The sequence below is a fragment of the Erpetoichthys calabaricus genome, chromosome 9 (genome assembly GCF_900747795.2).
Source record: "Erpetoichthys calabaricus chromosome 9, fErpCal1.3, whole genome shotgun sequence".
NCBI lineage: Eukaryota > Metazoa > Chordata > Cladistia > Polypteriformes > Polypteridae > Erpetoichthys > Erpetoichthys calabaricus.
Genome location: NC_041402.2, coordinates 134,007,910 through 134,028,281, shown reverse-complemented (window position 1 = coordinate 134,028,281; position 20,372 = coordinate 134,007,910). Strand labels below are relative to the sequence as shown.

General features: G+C 39.5%; 1 protein-coding gene across 1 annotated transcript in view; it reads right to left on the bottom strand.

Annotated features, from left to right (window-relative positions):
• Nucleotides 1–20,372, bottom strand: part of mfap5 (microfibril associated protein 5) — a 49,212-nt gene that overhangs the window by 6,974 nt on the left and 21,866 nt on the right. The window contains exons 3-5 of the mRNA XM_028810182.2: nt 15,250–15,291; nt 13,553–13,600; nt 3,856–3,943 (exon numbers count right to left, since the gene is read on the bottom strand). Of these exons, the coding sequence (XP_028666015.1) occupies nt 3,856–3,943; nt 13,553–13,600; nt 15,250–15,291 (178 nt within the window). The remainder of the gene's footprint in view (nt 1–3,855; nt 3,944–13,552; nt 13,601–15,249; nt 15,292–20,372) is intronic.

Below are 20,372 nucleotides of genomic sequence, written 5' to 3'. Positions count from 1 at the left end.
ATATTTCCAGTTAATAAAACTAATCTCAAGGCAGGGTAAGGAAGGTAGGGTGTGATATGGGGATTTACTCGCTGCATGAAAATATTACTGAGTGCATTTGTCTTGCATGCATTTGTCACCATGGTCTTTTGTCATGCCACTGGGGTCTACAATTTGAGTTTGAATGGTTTAGAAAACACTCAACATCACTTGCAACCAAGGTATAGTGATGTTGAGAGACATGATTACAGCTTTTTGTGACAGTGTATGCAGCCAACAGTTCATTTTTACTAGAATTTTAAAACTATCTGTTGCTTAGGATGGAAGATACAAAAAGACAGGTGAGGCCAGGATAGCAGCATATGGGAGGAAAAACTATGGCAAAACATTCAACAATACCTGACAGTCTTTATCAAATTGTAAAAAAGGAACTGGTTAAAGGAAAAAAAGATATATTAATATAACAATATATAGGCCCCTAATTTTTCATTGCTGGTGCAGTCCACCTCATAGTCTTTTACAGCCATGTTCCTGTCCTGCTCCGTGGTAACATGCCCATACTCTCTATCCAGAATTAGGTAATTTACAATACATAACTGACATATACAGTATAGTGCAAAAGACTTAAACAAGCCAATACAATTATATTAAAAGCTAGTTATTTGGACAGTATTTATGTGCTTGTTAAAGCACACTATTAGAATAAATAAAAATGGGAATTGATGCCATAAAATGTTGCAAGAATTTCTTGTGAGATAGCTAGAATTACCGAGTTTTGGACTCCCAAATCATGCCTTAAGGCACCCCAGTCACTTCATATATTTGTTAAATTCCTCCACCCTATTTAAATGAATGAGGTAATGATTGGCTAAAGCCAGGCATGGTTGTCATGCAGTTTAACAAATCCATGGGGATACTAGATGATAACCACAAATGCTAAGGTACCATCAAGAAAAAGTTTAAAATGGCTAACGTAACACACTTTGACACAAATAAAGTCACAATAAAGAAATTTAAACAAAACCGGGCAAGCTGAGGGAAAAACACACAGTGGAAGACCCAGAGAGATGTCTACATCTGATGAACATACAGGTTACTCTCTTAATGGATAGAATTCAATCCAGTAAAGTGCTTGCTCAGGACACCAAAGTAAACATTTCACCAATTAAAGAAGTTTTAAAAGAATCTATTTATAAAATGTATATATAGCCAGGGTGATTAAAAAAGATTAATTTGATTCCAAAGTCCCATATTTTTACAACCGTGAGGTGCCTAGGAACCAGTTACATATAAATTGAAAGAAGGAGTCATAGAGTTTCTGACTGTCACCGGAAGATGGCTCCCTTCAGGAGATGGCGACCCCTGAGCAGAAAGTGTTTTCTCCACTTCAATAAGAGTGAATCTGTCATGGCTGGCTATCGCGTTGATGTTGTCTGTACAGCTGGTGGAGGTCATATTGAGCACTTGTAAAATTACATAATAAACTTTATGCTTACTTAAACCATTTACAATTTACTGCATTGTTGTGTGATGATGTACAAGTGAAAATATATCATTTTGAAATCGGATGAATCTTTTTGAATCACCCTATATATATTGTGGCTCGCGGCTGGGGGTGGTACCCAGCCGGGACGCCCAAGAGGACCGGAGGAGGGCTCATGCCTCCTCCAGACCACGAGGGGGTGACCGCCCTGGTTGCTGTGGTGACCACGGGTACAGAGCTTTGAAGCTCAACCCTGTAGGGGCCCGTGGTCACCGCCAGGGGGCGCCCCAATGCCTGGAAAGCCCTGGACCTCAGCACTTCCGCCACACCAGGAAGTGCTGGGGGGAAGAGGAGCAGGGACACCTGGAGTGCTTCCGGGGATGCAGCCGGCACTTCCGCCACACTGGGGCGTGTCGGTGGGAGACCTGGAGCACATCCAGGGGACAATAAAAGGGGCCAAATCCCTTCATTCAGGGCTGGAGTCGGGTGAGGAGAAGGACTGAGCTTGGTGGAGAGGAGTGGAGGCGGCCTGAAGAGAAGAAAGGCAGAGAGTGTGAGAGGCCTGGACTTTGGGGGAGTCTTGGGGGTTGTTGTGTGTGCACTTATTGACATTTGTAAATAGACTGTAAATAAACGTGAGGTGGTGAATTTACCATGTCTACCTGTCTGTGTCTGGGGCTCGTTCCACAATATATACTGTAGGTCTAATCCTTTCTCTCTCACTGACCCTTCTACAGCCGATGTAATTTTCGATTTCTGCTCTACCACTTTTGTCCTTCAGTTCTGTTATGAGTGTCTGTAAAGACTGTTATTTTTTGACTGAACCAAGTATATGGGGATACCACAACGGTATCCACAACTCTTCTTTGTGTTCTTGTGAATGTGTTTAATATGTGTATAGTTGTGTTAAGACATCAGAAGGATCTATATCAATTATAATATGAAGGAAACAAAAAAAAAAAGAAAAACTTTATATTTTCTATCTGTTCACATCAAACGGCTACCCTAAGTCATTTATGAAACAATGCTTACATAGGAGACGCCACAGCAAACAATCAACTCCAACCTGAAACCCCATTCCACCTAGCACAGCCTTCCTTATCAACGTGGTGTATCAGAGCATACAGCTCGCATCCTCTCTAGATTATGCATCAAAATAGCACATAAACTGGCAAACACTCTATGGACAGTTCTTTTTAATGCTAAAAGCAGGAAATCGACAGCAGAGACAAGGAACGCAGTATACAATATACCATGCAGCACATGCCTAGTTGTATACATAGGACAAACATCTAAAACACTCACAACATGTATACAAGAGAATCGCAAAGCTGTCAGAAGGAAGGACCCACAGCCTCTATTATATGCACATAGAACTTCAACTGGACACATGCTTAACTGGGACATGGATGCAAATAAGATTCAAAGCTATCAAACAAAAACTCCATCAACAGACACTTGGACTTGAACCCAAAATATGCAGGCTTAAAAAGAAAAAATCTGCATATTAAGTAAGACTCTATGACCAATACCTTCCGAACCCCACCTTATTAATCTACCCATCTCTTACACTCACCTACCCCCTTCTTCACTTGCTATATATTGCCTTTGATTCCTATATGTCTAATTGTTTTCCACTGATGATGACTCCTGGTAGGAGATGAAAGCTTAGAAATAAAATACTATTTTAAGATACATGAGTCATCTTCTCCCTTGGTGAATTTCTAGCTATAAATATGCAAACCGTTCTCACGAACCTTCACTTCTACGTGCCATTGTGAAGAGGGAGGCTGAACACGCCCCAAGAAGATGCAGTCACTCTTCCGAAACCCATATTTAACATTTCAAGTACAGTTATTTTTTAGCCTCCTCTCTGCTTGATCAGCTGCTGTGCCAAGTGATCTGTATCTCGTGTGGCACTTCGAACGTTTAAAAGCCTATACAGCAGCTGTCCTTTTGTCTCACTGCCTTGCCTCTCTTCTCCCCCAGACATCCTCAAACACTGTTCGATCTCTTTTTGCTGTTCCGTTATTTTACTGAGTAATATTTTCTGTTTGTTTGCGCTAATGCGATCTTTACTATCATTTTTTTGAGACTTTCGAATTTTCCTACTTCCATTATCTCTAACCTGCTCTGCATATGTATCACACCAACATTTCTGAATTCTTTACGATGTTCTACCTTGTCATCTACTCTTTGTCTTTTTCCTGCCCCAGGCGTAGTTAAATCTTTTGGCACAAAGTCTAGTCTCACAGGATGTGAAAATGTCTTTCTGAGAAGGTCACGTATCGTCTGTCTGAACAGGTCTCGTCCCAAGTTTTTTTATATAACAGATACAGTATATATACTGTATATATATATATATTCGAATGGGGCTATACATAAAGGCTTACCTGTAAAAGCACAATGTGTGAATGCATTGTTTCAAGGGGTAGTGAACAGAGTACATTCTGGTGCAGGGATACTGCTCCTCACGGCAGTCTGAAAAACAAAAACCTAACAATTATATCTTTAATATTACAAAAACAAACCAAATCAAACCACTTTCAAAATCTGTTTGTACTTTACAAGATTGTGCGAAACAATTTTAGAAAGCCAGATTGATTGAGTGGTCTTTACATCTCTTTAGGATTTTATGATTTTCACATTTACCGTGATGGTACTGAATGCCACAAAGAATGGACGATTTCTAATTCCTCCTACTCACTTTATTATTTTATTAATAGCAATTTTCTTTTCACTAGAGGTAATAATTACAATTTTACCAGACAGTTAAACAAATTGATTCTGATTTGTTTTAAATAAATGATGTAAAAAGTATCATTATTGATTTGTTTTATACAGGACATGGCATGTGTTTGCAAGTTATGCTCCTTCTCCTAAGTAATCAGTCTGAAGGGTGAAAAATTGTATGCAAGAACCAACTGGACATACAGTAAATCCAATGTTTTGGGGAATGTATACTCTGGATGACCATTCCATATACTGTATTGTTTGTTGGAAAAGACAGTTTTTAACGATCTGTTTATTAACTTTGAAAGGATCAAAAAATGTCAGAGACGATTTCTGCAACAGAATCCTTAACTAGAGATCTCACAAGGACAGCAAATGTATTTTTCCAAATTACTGTGGCCTTTACAACAATGATCAGAATTTTTTTTACAGAAGTACTGGTTTTCTTATGGTTCATGCATACTGTACTTTATTCTTTGTTAATTAGTATTGTCTAATTTTATTATTATGCTTTTTTCTTTTTTCTTTCTTCATCTTGTAAAGCACTGGGAGCTACATCATTTGTATGAAAACATGCTATATAAATAAGTGTTGTTGTTGTTGTAGACCAGATCATTTTGAAATTGTTTAATTGATTTGTGATAATGAGATCAGAACCTGAATTTGAAGTAAGCAGAAAGTTCAGATTTTTTCAAACTATTATAGCACACACCTCTTCCATTTCAAAAACAATATAAAAATCTATTCAATTCATGGTATCCCCACTGGTGATGGGGTAATGGAAAACAAATCTCATCTTAAGGTAGGTCTTTTACATACAGAAGGAACTACATTTTTTGCATGTCTTTGTGCTGCCCTTCACATAATTTTGGGTTACCTCTGCGCAAGATCCCAATTCTAAAATGTACTGGGCTGCTAAGGCATTGTTGTTGTGGAAAACTTGTTGTGGGCAAAGTAGTCATAAATACATTCCACAACCAGGAATTGTTTTAAGAGTTTATACTTCATAACTTAAGTGGAGAGTTTTGTTACTTATATCCTATTAAATCACTCCATCAGACATTTGTAAAAAGTTAAATCTGCTGCTGACGTTTCTCCAGCAACTCCCCCAGGACTATTTTTTGTCCCAGAAAAACTTAGGATTGAAGTTTGTAGAGTGGGGTCATGGTTCATGATTATCTAGTCATGCTGGGACTAAAATATTTTAATGGTTTTCTCACATCTTTTTCCATGCTAGGTCTTTTGGCTCACATTTGAAGAACAAGCGGTCAGTGCAACAGAAAAACCTGTTGACTGATGGAGCCTCTGCCAAGACATTTACTGACCATAAAAGGAGACTTGTGATAGATTTTAAAGTTGGGCAGAAAGTTAGACTATTGATGAGAGATATCTGCCCGATGGCACCTTCCTCTTAGCTCGGGCTACCTTACATTGATCCATGCAAAACATAAATTTTAATTCTTGGCAGCAAAAAAAGTGAGGACCTTAGAACTAAACTAGGACAGCTGGTTATACAAATAAGGCTAGAAGTAAAGAATCAAGGTTTCATTTTAGATTCAGAGCTAAACTTCAAATCGCATGTTAAGCATATTACACATGCTGCATTCTTTGGCTATGGAAACACTGCATTAATTAGATCTTTTATATCACTGCTGATAAATTAATACATGCATTTATCTTTAGCCATATGAATCATTGTAGTGAACACCTATTAGAATAACAAAAAACAAATATATTGGCTGCAATTATTCCAAAGTGCACCAGAAAAGAATTTAACTAAAAAGAGAAAATCTCAGCATATATCACCAGTCTTAGCATCATTACCCTGGTTCCCTGTGTTGTTAGGACAGCGTTAAAAATACCATAATTGTATACAAGACTCTGAACAATCTAGCACCTTCTTATATTTGGAACTGTTTATCTCCATACATTCCTAATTGTAATCCTAACTCCTCTAACACTGACTTGCTCAGCATAAAAGAACTGTTACAGCGGCTTTCTGTTTCTACACACCAAAAATCTGGAACACTTTACCATTAGAGATACGCTGTCAATATAGGAGTATAGGAGTATTCCTTTATACTAAAGGCAGGAGCAAACTGGTTCTTTTTATTAAAAGTAATTCTTTTGGCTGTTTTATAGACTAGTCATTAATCACTTCTTTTGTGTGTGTTAGATTTTTTCATTCTTTTTCCAGTACATGGTGGTGGCATTATGTGCCAGTGTCCCCTGTCCTAAGTATGCTGCAGATCCAGAGAAGATGAAAAGAGCTTCACAAGAGTACTGTGTTAATAGTGACACACTAATGAACAATAGAATGCCCAGATGGGACTGGGTAGTCTTTTGGGCTTGAAACCCCACGGGTTTATTTTCTCCAACATCCCATCAACTGGAGTTTTTATTTTTCTGTCCACCCTGGTCATTTAACTATATCTGTAAATAAGCGGGACTTTAAGAGTCTCCATTGTTATAAATACAGAAGCTATTGTTTAATTTTTACTTTCCTTTTGTAACTATTAAATTATTAGTAATGTAAAGCACTTTGAGTGACTTTCATATACACGTAAATGTTGCTGCTGTTGTATATAATTAATTCCCCAAGAAATTCATTCACACATTACTTATTTAAATGAAGGATTATGAGCTTTAAAACCAAAGATGATCCAAAATTAGTTGTGAAACAGGATATGTCTCTTTTAATATAAAACTCATAGAAGTATCAGCTGCTTCTGAATCAATCATAGCCACAGTATTCAATCTTTCTTCTAGGCAGCAAGGAATAAAAATGAGGGGTTACTGAGGATGAAAATACCCAATCACCTCAAAAACCTCATGTATAGATAAGCTTATTAGTTTCTCATTAGTGCTGGGATAATTAAATAATTAAGGGTCTTTAGATCTTAAGATTCTACTGGTATAAAGGATTTTGGTACAAATGTCTTTATCATTCTACATTTACTTGTTTAAATCACTGCAGCAGGAATTTCCATGATCTATGTTTTCAGGGACGTTTCTAGCAAAAAGTTAAATAATTAAGGCAATTTTGGACTTCTATGAATAAAAGAAGCTCAAATGTTTATCAGGAAGAAGCCTACACTGATTTGAAAACCAACCACAACTATTCGAGTGTTGCTGCAAAAGATCCACAATATATAATCTGTTTTAGTGCACTTAACTCACCCATTAAATGTTCCTATTTGGTTGTTAGTTCAGAAACGTTTGACTAGAGTGCTTATTTTTGTTGGCTGGACAGCCATGGAAATAATCTGCTGCTATTCTGGGATCACACATTTTTTGGTCTGAACTTTTCTTTCAATCACTTTAATCTTTCTAAAAAAGTGAACTGAAAACAACAATATATTTCCTAGGCTGAAGAAAGGGTCTTTTATGAACAAATTAATAAATATAGTTTGGACAGAGCAGTAGTCTGCTCACAGAGATCTACAAAATAAGACTTCTAAAAAAATTACACAAGCCCGAAGGAGTAAGCAAAACAAAATCATAACTTAAACTCCAAAACACCTCAGAAAAGATGTTGTCAGAGAAACACATCTTCTGACGCTAACCTGAAGCCTTTCCATTGAATCAGTGTTCACACCATAATAGACTAAATATGGAGAGGCTGAACTTCAAGCACAAGCATGCTTTCAGGCCGATTACAGAGATGTGTGCATTATATCATTAACAGAAACCTGACTGAATGAAAATGATTCAGATTAGTTGAAAAGCAATGGATTTGGTGCAACAATTTGTTTGGACAGAGAAAGTCACATGGCAAAGGGGTATACCTTTTGTCACACACGTTCGACTAGGAGGGAGCTGAATGGACCAAGTGGAGGTAATTACTCGCCAGGCCAGGGGGTGGCGGGGAGCACTAACCCTACCTCTGTTATCTCTGCAGGCCAAATTCCAGCTCCAGCGCACAGACTGATGTCACTTCCGGTTCAATCGGACAGACTGACATCACATCTGGTTCTGGCTAGATGACATCACTTCTACTTTTGGCTTTTAAAGCCGTCATCTTTTCCTAACAAGTTCAGTTCAGTTTTGGAAATCAACTGAAGCACATCATTGATATTTTCTTTGCCCTTTTTGCAGCCAGGGACAATATACAGGTGGCTGCCCCAAACCTTTTTCATGTGTTGAGACTACTTCTTTTACACTTTATATAAATAGACTATATTGTAAATTGGTTAATATTAGAGAGAAAGTGTGCACAAAAGGATGTGGAACTTCTGTCTGTCTTGTTGCACCCTGTTTGTTTGCCAAGAGAGATTCCACAAATTTTCTTCACAAATGTGAATATTCACCCACAGCTTTTCAACTTTCAGCTCTACGACAACCAATACTCACTTTTGTCTGACTGTTTATCTTGTTAATGTCTTTTAACTGGGTTAATTCAGAATAGAATCCCAGGAAGACTAGGACATTCTTTGCATCATCTGGATGGTTTTAGCCTATTGCAGGAGACAAATTAAACCCCCCAGGCTCAATCCCAAATGACCAACTTAATTTTTAATGTCTTTGGACTGTAAGAGAAAATAAGAGTATCTAAAAGAAACCTACATGAACAACAGGAGTCAAACTGAACTTCGAGTGACAACACTATCCAGTTTGTCATCAAGCCATCCTGAAGAAGAGGATTGTAAATAAAGAATTGATTAAAGCTCAAACTTACATATAATTTCTGAATATACCCTAATTAATTATCCATTAATTTATCCATCCACCTTCTTCTGCTTATCTGAGATCGGGTCGCGAGGGGCAGCAGCTTGAGCAGAGATGCCCAGACTTCCCTCTCCCCGGCCACTTCTTCTAGCTTTTCCGGGGGAATACAGAGGCATTCCCAGGCCACCTGGGAGATATAGTCCCTGCAGCGTGTCCTGGGTCTTCCCAGGGGGCTCCTCCCGGTTAGACTTGCGGATGCGGAGGAGCAGCGGCTCTACTCTGAGCCCCTCCTGGATGACTGAGCTTCTCACCCTATCTTTAAGGGAAAGCCCAGACACCCTGCGGAGGAAACTCATTTCAGCCCCTTGTATTCGCGATCTCATTCTTTCGGTCACTACCCATAGCTCATGACCATAGGTGAGGGTAGGAACATAGATCGAATGGTAAATTAAGAGCTTTGCCTTACGGCTCAGCTCCTTTTTCACCACGACAGACCGATGCAGAGCCCGCATCACTGCGGATGACACACCGATCCGCCTGTCGATCTAACGCTCTATTCTTCCCTCACTCATGAACAAGACCCCGAGATACATGAACTCCTTCACTTGGGGCAGGATCTCACCCCCAACCCTGAGAGGGCACTCCACCCTTTTCCGGCTGAGGACCATTGTCTCGGATTTGGAGGTGCTGAGTCCCATCCCAGCCGCTTCACACTCAGCTGCAAATGGATCCAGAGAGAGCTGAAGGTCATGGCCTGATGAAGCAAACAGGACAACATCATCTGCAAAAAGCAGTGACCCAATCCTGAGTCCACCAAACCGGAGCCCCTCAACGCCCTGGCTGTGCCTAGAAATTCTGTCCATAAAAGTTATGAACAGAATCTGTGACAAAGGGCAGCCCTGGCGGAGTCCAACTCTCACTGGAAATGGGTTCGACTTACTGCCGGCAATGCGAACCAAGATCTGACACCGGTTGTACAGGGACCGAACAGCCCTTATCAGGGGGTCCGGTACCCCATACTCCCAGAGCACCCCCCACAGGATTCCCAGAGGAACATGGCTGAACACCTTTTCCAAGTCCACAAAACACATGTAGACTGGTTGGGCAAACTCCCATGCACCCTCCAGGACCCTGCTAAGGGTGTAGAGCTGGTCCACTGTTCTGCGACCAGGATGAAAACCACACTGTTCCTCCTGAATCCGAGGTTCGACTATCTGATGGACCCTCCTCTCCAGGACCCCCGAATAGACTTTTCCAGGGAGGCTGAGGAGTATGATCCATCTGTAGTTGGAACACACCCTCCAGTCCCCCTTCTTAAAGAGGGGGACCACCACCCCGGTCTGCCAATCCAGAGGCACCGTCCCCTATGTCCATGCGATGTTGCAGAGGCGTGTCAACCAAGACAGTCTTACAACATCCAGAACCCTGAGGAACTCCGTGCGTATCTCATCCACCCCTGGGGCCCTGCCACCAAGGAGGTTTTTGACCACCTCGGTGACCTCAGTCCCAGAGATGGGGGAGCCCACCTCCAAGTCCCCAGGATCTGCTTTCTCATTGGAAGGCAGGTTAGTGGGATTGAGGAGGTCTTCGAAGTACTCCCCCCAGTGACCCACAATGTCCCAAGTCGAGGTCAGCAGCGCACCATCCCCACCATATACAGTGTTGACACTGCACTGCTTCCCCCTCCTGAGACGCCGGATGGTGGACAAGAATCTCCTCAAAGCCGTCCGAAAGTCATTCTCCATGGCCTCCCCAAACTCCTTCCACGCCCGAGTTTTTGCCTCAGCAACCACTGAAGCCGCATTCCGCTTCGCCTGCCGGTACCTATTAGCTGCCTCCAGAGTCCCACAGGACAAAAGGGTCCTGTAGGACTCCTTCTTCAGCTTGACGGCATCCCTCACCACCGGTGTCCACCAACGGGTTCGGGGATTGCTGCCACGACAGGCACCGACTACCTTACGGCCACAGCTCTGGTCAGCCGCCTCAACAACAGATGCACGGAACATGGCCCATTCGGACTCAATATCCCCCACCTCCCACAGGACGTGGTCGAAGTTCTGCCGGAGATGGGGGTTGAAGCTACTTCTGACAGGGGACTCTGCCAGATGTTCCCAGCAGACTCTCACAACACGTTTGGGCCTACTAGGCCTGACCGGCATCCTCCCCCACCATCGAAGCCAACTCACCACCAGGTGGTGATCAGTTGACAGCTCCTCCCCTCTCTTCACCCGAGTGTCCAAGACATGTGGCCACAAGTCCGACGACACGACCACAAAGTCGATCATTGAACTGAGGCCTAGGGTGTCCTGGTGCCAAGTGCACATAGGAACACCCTTATGCTTGAACATGGTGTTTGTTATGGACAATCCGTGACGAGCACAGACGTCAAATAAAAAAACACTGCTCGGGTACATATCAGGGGGGCCATTCCTCCCAATCATGCTCTTCCAAGTCTCACTGTCATTGCCCATGTGAGCATTGAAGTCACGCAGCAGTACAAGGGAGTCCCCAGAACGTATGCCCTCTACACATCCTCCAGGGACTCCAAAAAGGGTGGGTACTCCAAACTGCTGTTTGGCGCATATGCACAAACAACAGTTAGGACCTGAAGGCGGAGGGAGGCTACCCTCTCGTCCACCGAGGTAAACCCCAATGAACAGGATCCAAGTCGGAGGGCAATAAGTATGCCCACACCTGCTCTGTGCCTCTCACCGGGGGCAACTCTAGAGTGGTAGAAAGTCCAGCCCCTCTCAAGAAGATTGGTTCCAGAGTCCAAGCTGTGCATCCAGGTGAACCCGACTATACCTCTCGACCTCGCGCACTAGCTCAGGCTCCTTCCCCTTCAGATAGGTGACATTCCACGTCCCAAAAGCCAGCTTCTGTTGCCGAGGATCGGACCGCCAAGGTCCCTGCCTTCGGCCACCACCCAACTCACACTGCACCCGACCTCCTTGGCCCCTCCCATAGGTGGTGAGCCCATGGGAATTCTATTAATTTAATTATCTTTAATTATTATGTTTTAGATTTTTTTTACACTTCACATGTTGGCACTCATGGACCCCAGCAAGACTGCCCTCCACAATTAAAATTCCCAAGCAACTTGGTGTGTATCCAAACAGAAGGCTGAAGCATGGTGTCACACACTGGTGTACACACACAAAATCCTTCCACTTGGGATGCCCACCCATCCAGGCTGATAATCCTTTATGATTCTGAGGTTCGATTCCCCATGAGGGGATGCAGTGGAGTGTGTACGCCTGATGAGCCCAAATAAGAGTGAAACACGTGTTGCGTACTTTTTGCATTATTTGACAGTAAACAATGTAATATATAATATATATATATTTATATATATACAGTATATATATATATATTATATATACGTATATATATATATATGCTATTAGGTTAGGTTAGGTTAGGTTTCTTTATTTAGTCATGTTTACACAGGAAAACATGAAATTTGCCTTCTCAGTTGCATCTAATAACAAGTAACAGACAGAATGAAATAAAACATACAAATAGAAATAAGAAAGGTTAAGGTAAGGCAGTTAGATAAAACATATCTATACCAAAAAAAAAAAACAAAAAAAAAGGTACAAAACACGGAGAGATGCACTGAGAGGTCTGCTACAGAGCAGCGACCGGAAACACTCCTATATACTGTAGAAAGAATTATTTTATTATTTTATATTGCTCTCTCAGTCAAATGAGGGTTGAGGACTGAGTTTTCTGGATTGTCTTTGGAATATACTCTATTATTGCATTTTCCACATTCTCTTTATTTGATTACAGTGTGTTTTGTCATTATGTTCTGTTACTTAAATAGTAACTGAAAATGTCAGTAAGGGATCACACTCACTTCATCTGCAGCCTTGTATAATTATAACTCTGATTAAATAAAAATGAGTATTCAATAGAAAAAAGACTAAAACAAATCCAGAGTGAGAGAGATAGAGTTAACAAATGGCATGCAGAGAAAAAAAAAATCTTCTGGGCCAGACTTGCCAACTACATTACAGCACAGGCTGTTGCTAATCACTGCATGCAGTGCCACGACAGCCTTGTTCCCAGGCCAGCACATGTTACATAAATGGAGCAATATCCAACCATAACATGAAATTCCATGAGCGGCTTAAGGAACCTTTGATTGCTGGAGAAGTCTAAATCTATAGAAATATTAAACTGTTACCAAAATTACCATTACAAATTTGTGCATAAATGCATTAATGTTTCAGCCAATAAAATGCCATACAGTGAAAGAAAGATTCCTTTGATACCCTCTTTAAAAGTTGTTAGGAACCCAGTCTAGTTATGGAACAGTATTCCCCATTCCTGATCTAGCTCTCTTTTTAACTTATACCTACCTGCTGTTTCTATCTCTCACTTTCTTTGAATTGCCTTTCCTATGCTTCATGCTCTAAGTTCAATGAGCTCTGGCCAAAGATATCTGTTTTTGCCCTTTTCTGTAGTTTATTTCCTTGATGTACTTTGAACCTTTTCTCACTACAGTTTTGCCATATAAAATCTTGGTACAATCAATAGCTCCTCAGTATTCCTGAGTCATTTTCCCAGTCTTTCCATTTAAAGGGTCAGGCATGAGGGAGTTAATCTAGGTTCTATAATCTTTACAACTACAATTAAAGCTTTTTGAAAGCTGATATTAATTTATAAAATTATTTCACGCACCTGGAGAGAGCTGGTCCTCTGCTGTAGCTGGTAAAACATCTGTAGGTCCTGACAAAAAGAAACCCACAAGAAATGAAAATAATACCAAAATCATGTGAATACAACTTTCAAGTAGAAATAAACATCTTACCCTTTGGAATATCTCACTTGTACCAGTTTGTAATTAAATACATATGTATGCACCTGCCCTTTTACTAAGACAAACTGAGTGTTTTATGTTTGGATTGCCAAAATCCAGCACCAATTTGTAACCCAGAAAAGAGAACTCCAAATTAAACATGAAAAATCTTGGTTCCAAAAACTCTCTGATGGAATAAAATGATGATATACAATAAAGAGGAAAAACAAGTCAAAGCTAGAGATGCAGGTCAAGACAAAAAGTAAAAAAAATAAGAAGGTTACCTTAGCTCCACTGGATGACAGGTGACAGCAGAGAGATTCCACTTTGAACAGCTGACATCGTTCCGCATTAATGTAAGGGAAGGTGGCTTATAGAACCATTTTTGTCTCATATATAAAATGAAATCTTATTTACGTGGACTAATCACGGTACCATATTTTGGTGAGACATTAAATGAGCATTACCAACTTACTTTATTGCAGAAGTCACATTGAAAGCCACGCCCCTTAAGGGCAAGTCAGGGCTCAGTGGCAAGGACACCAAGGATTACTAAGTGGAGAGCTAATCTGTTTGCTTTATAACCATAGCAGTCTGTCCCTGACTCCAGAGATATGTGCAGGACTTGGCTAGGCCCAGCCCTGAACCTCACCTGTGGGTTAAGAGTGTTGTACCGTGTTAGCCATAGATTGATACAAGAGTTATTGTCTGTTTTTTTCCTACATTGTCTCAATCTTTAATTTAATATTGTTTTTTGTATCAGTATGCTGCTGCTGGAGTATATGAATTTCCCCTTGGGATTAATAAAGTATCTATCTATCTATCTATCTATCTATCTATCTATCTATCTATCTATCTATCTATCTATCTATCTATCTATCTATCTATCTTGGAGAAAGTAGGGTGAAATGACACCTTTTATTGGCTAATTAAATAGATTACAAATGCAAGCTTTCAAGGCAGCTAAGGCCCCTTCATCAGGCAAGGTGTAACAAAGAAACTAAAAATTATCTAGCTTATATTAGGACATCAAAGTGATTTTTTTTCTTTCATCTTAACAACCTTTTTGTTCAAATGTTAGCAAAATAAATACACCTGAGATGAATTAACCCTGAAAGAAGAGAACAATGAACTAATAAAATGTAGAGATAAGTTAACCATCACTAGAGAAAGTCCTGTAAGGGTTAGGGTTAGGGTAAGAGCACTCTGTGACAGTGGAGTGTGATAGGTGAGTCATGACAAACACCAACAGAAACAGAGACACATTGGTGGTGAGAGTGTAGTGTGCTTTTGGGTTCTTAGAAAATGGACAAATGAAGATGAAAGCAACCTATGCAATTAGGTTTAATGGGAATGCAGTTTTTAAAATTGCTTTTGTTTATTGTTTTGTGTCCTTCTTTGATTTATCCTTTTCTTTGTACTATGTAAAAGTAAAATACATTTTGATATTTTCAGTGGCTTTCATTGTGCAGTTTTCTTGAAATGTAAGACTATTAACTATAAAAAATATTTTTACTTTTTTATTTAAATTGGAATAAATTATTGTTCATTTCAAGAGAGAAGAAGGAAAGAAAAATACCTATATGGGTTTCTTGAGCTGTAACTACTCCTGACAAGAATGCTGGAAAAAAGACATTAATTTGGATTAGTCATATTAAATTTCCTTAATTTTCTAAACCTAATTATTTCAATACATGAACACAAAAATGATTGCTTAAAATTAACAAAGCATTTTTAAAAAGTGCATACAATGAAAAAGGTTGTTAAATTAACGTTACAAAACAAATACATAAAATTATCACAAAATGTGTGAAATAAAACATGAGTGCAAAAAATGACAAAAAGTCACTACATTAAAATACAAATTAGAGCATAAAATAAAATAAAAATAGTTAATTAAATTATCTAAAAATGTATGCGTGAAATGAACATCAAAACTTTTGTGTGCAGAATTAACATTATAAATCAAATTATGTGAAATAAACATCAATGACAAATTAGAATAGACAAGTTAATTTATTCTGCATAAAGTCACTGGGCTGGGAAATCAGCTGAGCACCCTGGATTTGTGCATGCAGCAGTAGCAGCAGCAGCAGCAGTAGCGATTCCCCCAGGCTGGAGCAAATGTCGTCTCCATTCCACTGTCGCTGCATGAGTTTCCCAGAAAACAGCAGCTGTAAAGCAGACCCTGTATGGTTGGAGCGCTAGCATTTTTGCTGCCCTACGCAAAGCTGTAAATTACGTAGCCAATTGTATGACATATGAGTTTCATAAATGTAGAGCTATTGCTATTTTACCCTTTGATATTGGATAACCTAAATTTCTGGTAGTTTAAATGTATTATGAATTGGTTTATATGTTGACAATAATATAAATTTTATGTGGACTATATATTTGTTTTAATGAATTTATCAATTCTTGTATATGATGCCAAAGAAAACTATCAGTTTACTACAGATACAAGGTAAAATAATGTATGCATTTTGGAGGTGTGCATGTGTTATTTACAAAAAATGTAAACAAAAATTATATATATATATATATATATACTGTATATATATACAGTACAGTGTGTGTGTGTATATATATATATATATAAAAACAATGTAACATAGTAATTGCATAATTGTAGTTTAAATTTACAAAGAGAATACAGGTTTTAAAAAATAAATGATAATATGTTTGATTAAAATCTTTGAAAATATAAAAATACAAATCAGTGACATTCATAACTACATTTTTCTTGATTTCATCTTTGTTTCAGTTAGTTCACCCTCCACTGATGAGGCATCATAAGGACATATTATACAGTGTAATAGTCGGCCGGCAGCTCAACCCATCTGGGACGCCCATATAATGGAAAGATGGGGCAAGGCAACCATTTTGGGACAATACTTTCCCCAGGATGTTAGATGGCAGCTTCCCTGCAGTGTAGTGGTGCTCCAAATTCCCACTGTGTACCATGAGACATGTGGTTTTATACCACAGCCCTGCTGGGTACCTTGGGTGTCACCAGGGGATGCTGCAAGAGAACCTGGGGAGTCAGGTATTCCCCATAGCCCAGAAGTATAAAGTCATTAGGACGGAAGTCCCGAAGTACTTCCGGACCGATTAAAGAACTGGGATTCTCCATCTGACCCGGAAGTGGTGGCAAATCCGGTGGGAGAAAGAACAGAACCACTTCCAGATCAAGACCCAGCAAATGAGCCATAGTCGGGAGGTAGTAGACAACGCTTGCTGAGAGGTGTGGGGAGACAGAGATAGAATGATATGTGTTATTAGTGTATTTACTTGCCTGTGTATAGTGGCTGTGGTGCTTAAGGGCACTATTTATAAAGGAAGAAAAAGAATTAAAATACTTTGTAGTACTTTTACCTGGTGTCCTGAGCTGTCTGTCTGTCTGTTGGGTTAGAGGAGCGACAGTCCCCTCTAGTGTCACAACAGATACATGCACAGTATATCTACAGTATATACATAAAACAGAATGTCTGTATATCTGTCTCTATGTTCCCTGTGCAATTCTAATCCCTTTGACTGATCAGGACCAGATTTTGCATAGTTACTCTGTAGCCTACAGGCAAGATAGGCTACCAATAAACCTGGACACCCAACACACCCAAACTCAATCTCATTAATCTCATTGCCTTGACACATGAAAAATGTAGATACTGTTTCTTTAAAAATATTTGGGTTGCAGATTACAAATCTTAAATTGTTTTATTCTGAGATGCAGATTACGAATCTTAAATTGTTTTTATGAATTTCCACATAAAAAATGTAGGTATTGTATTGGGGGTCATTACTTAATTTTGCTTGGAAGTGATCATTTTAAATGGTAGTGCTAAAGGATAAGATCTGTTTATTCAACGCATTCTTATGATACCCACTGATGTGCCTTTTGATTTTAAGCGACTGCAAGATCCAGTGCAACTTGCATTTGCTATGACTCTAAATAAGGCTCAAGAACTGTCACTCAGGGTAACAGGCATTAACTTAGAAAGTCCCTGCTTTTCCCATAGTTAACTGTATGTTGCTTGGTCCAGAATAGGCATGCCAAAATATTTACACATTTACGCATTAGAGGAGAAAATTAAAAATACATAATGTGTATACATTCATGTATATTGAATGCATATATACTTAGTAAACAAGAACAAAATGATACCCTTGAATTTGCAAATTAAATGTCACTGAATTAATCTGAATATATTATTGTTTCAATTTCACATTTCCACAAATGCTGATGTTCTAGACATAAGAACCCCGGGGCTATACTGGATAGTTTCAGCTAGTATCTTTATATAAAATTACATAAATGACTGCTACATTGTATGACAGGTTTTTCTATTATAATTTCACAAATCATTCATGGTAACACTAATATAGAATAATAATGATAAGAAAGTAGCATAAATCATACCTATACGTAAAATATGCAAATTTTATGAGCTGCATTTTATTTTATTTTACATTCTAAATTTTATTTTTATACACTTAATATATATATATTATTATATATTATATATATTCTAATTAGAAACAACAAAGTAAAAGTCAAGACCAGTGAAATCCAATGTTCAGGACAGTTAAAAGACCACAGACTTACAAAGAAAAAAGGAGGGTAATAACTAATACAACAGCAAAGTGGCAAAGGCAGCAGTTGTCTAATTAACACTAGAATTACCAAGCTTACGAAGAAACATGTAAATCCGGCGCACCTTAAATCTGTTCGCACCTCTCCATTCAGCGTCTTTTGTCTTGTAAATGTGTCGATAAGCCCAAGGAGCAAGCAGCCTGCTATCCCATCCCCTCCACTGCTGCAGAAACTGCAAAAAGCTCTCCCAACTGAAGCTTTCTTTATCAAGGAGTCAGGTACCTAGAGGTGTATATGCTAAAAAATATAACGCTATTTGGAACACATGCATTTCATGTGTGTTCCGTGTCTACAAAGATCTATGCAAGTGTAGCATGACAGAAATGTTGAACACATACCTAAAACAAACTTTTTCCATGTTTTAGTGCAAACGACAAAATTTTGACATGAAGTGTATAAAGTGTGAAGACTGAAGTCCAAATATCAAATAACCACTTTCACAAAAGGTACAAATATAACAGAACAAGTGTGCTTTTATTCAAGACTATAACCGGAGAAAAATAAATCTCATTAGTGTACGTCCTTGTAGCGACTGTTGTGGTAGTACAGTGGTTAGAGCTGCTGACTCCTATTCAAAAGCTCACCAGTTCGAGTCTTCAAATGTCACAGAATAAATGTTTTGAGTAGTGAGCTGCTCTTATTCTTACTATTATACAATAAAAACATACGTTTGATTTGAGTCTGTATCAGCCGGTGTAAATGTATGGTACTTGTAAAGGTTAGCATTTTTTTTTATTCAGTTTTATTCTCTCAGTCGCCTTCACGCTTGCCCGATCTGACACTATTGTTTTCAAATAAAGACGAGCTATAACAGTGGTGAACTCAGATTGGAGAAAGAGGACAGAAGCCCTTCCCTCAAGAAACATCCACTTGCATATAAGAACAACGCAGCTGCACCAGGTGTAAAGGCGACAGATGGCACAGTTTCGATGCAGGATGAGGTCTGGCGTCATCCTGCCAGTCAGTCTGTCCCACATCTGTCCTTCAACGAAACAGCACGGCTTACAGAGCTCGCCAACGTATCGCCAACAAGCACACTTGTTCTGTTATATTTGTACCTTTTGTGAAAGTTCTTATTTAATATTTGGACTTGAGTCTTCACACATTATACACTTCATGTTAAGATTTTGTTGTTAGTACTAAAACATGAAAAAAGTTGGTGTCTTAGATACAGTATGTGTTCAACATTTCTGTCATGCTACACTTACATAGATCTTTGTAGACACAGAACACACATGAAATGCATGTGTTCCAAATAACAATATATTTTTTAGCATATACAGCTCTTGGTACCTGACTCCCTGGTAAACAAGGCTTCAGTTGGGAGAGCTTTTTGCATTTTCTGCTGTGGAGGGAGGATGGGATACCAGGCTGCTTGTTCCTTGGGCATATCGACACATTTACAAGACAAAAGACTCTGAATGGAGAGGTGCGAGCGGATTTAAGGTGGGCCGGATTTACAAGTTTTTTCGTAAGCATTGGTAATTCTAGTATTAAAAGGCTAACTGAGGCCCACATGACCAGGGGCCTCATGTATAAACGGTGCGTACGCACAGAAATGTTGCGTACGAACGTTTCCACACTCAAATCGCGATGTATAAAACCTAAACTTGGCGTAAAGCCACGCACATTTCCACGGTAACTCATTCCTTGGCGTACGCAATTTATCCGCCCGGTTTTGCAGACTGGCGGCACCCAGTGTCAAAGCAGTGCTACTGTTCCTGTGTGATCACCCTTTCTTTCTTAAATCCACATTCCTGGCGCGGCTTTATAAATACACTGAAATTAACTGCATATTGTTTATTAGTGTAATGCATCTGATTGTAATTAACCTGCAGCAATATAATGGTCCAGGGAATAGCCATAGTATTCCAAATACCATAACTGCTTTAGCGTTGTAACTCTCACTGCATCTTCTTTCAGCTGATCCCGTTAAGGGTTGCCACAGCAGATCATCTTTTTCCACATTACTCTCACTGCACCACTCGGAGTATTTATATCACTGTATCTGAGTGGGAAATCACAGCAGCAGCTGATTGGAAAGAGAA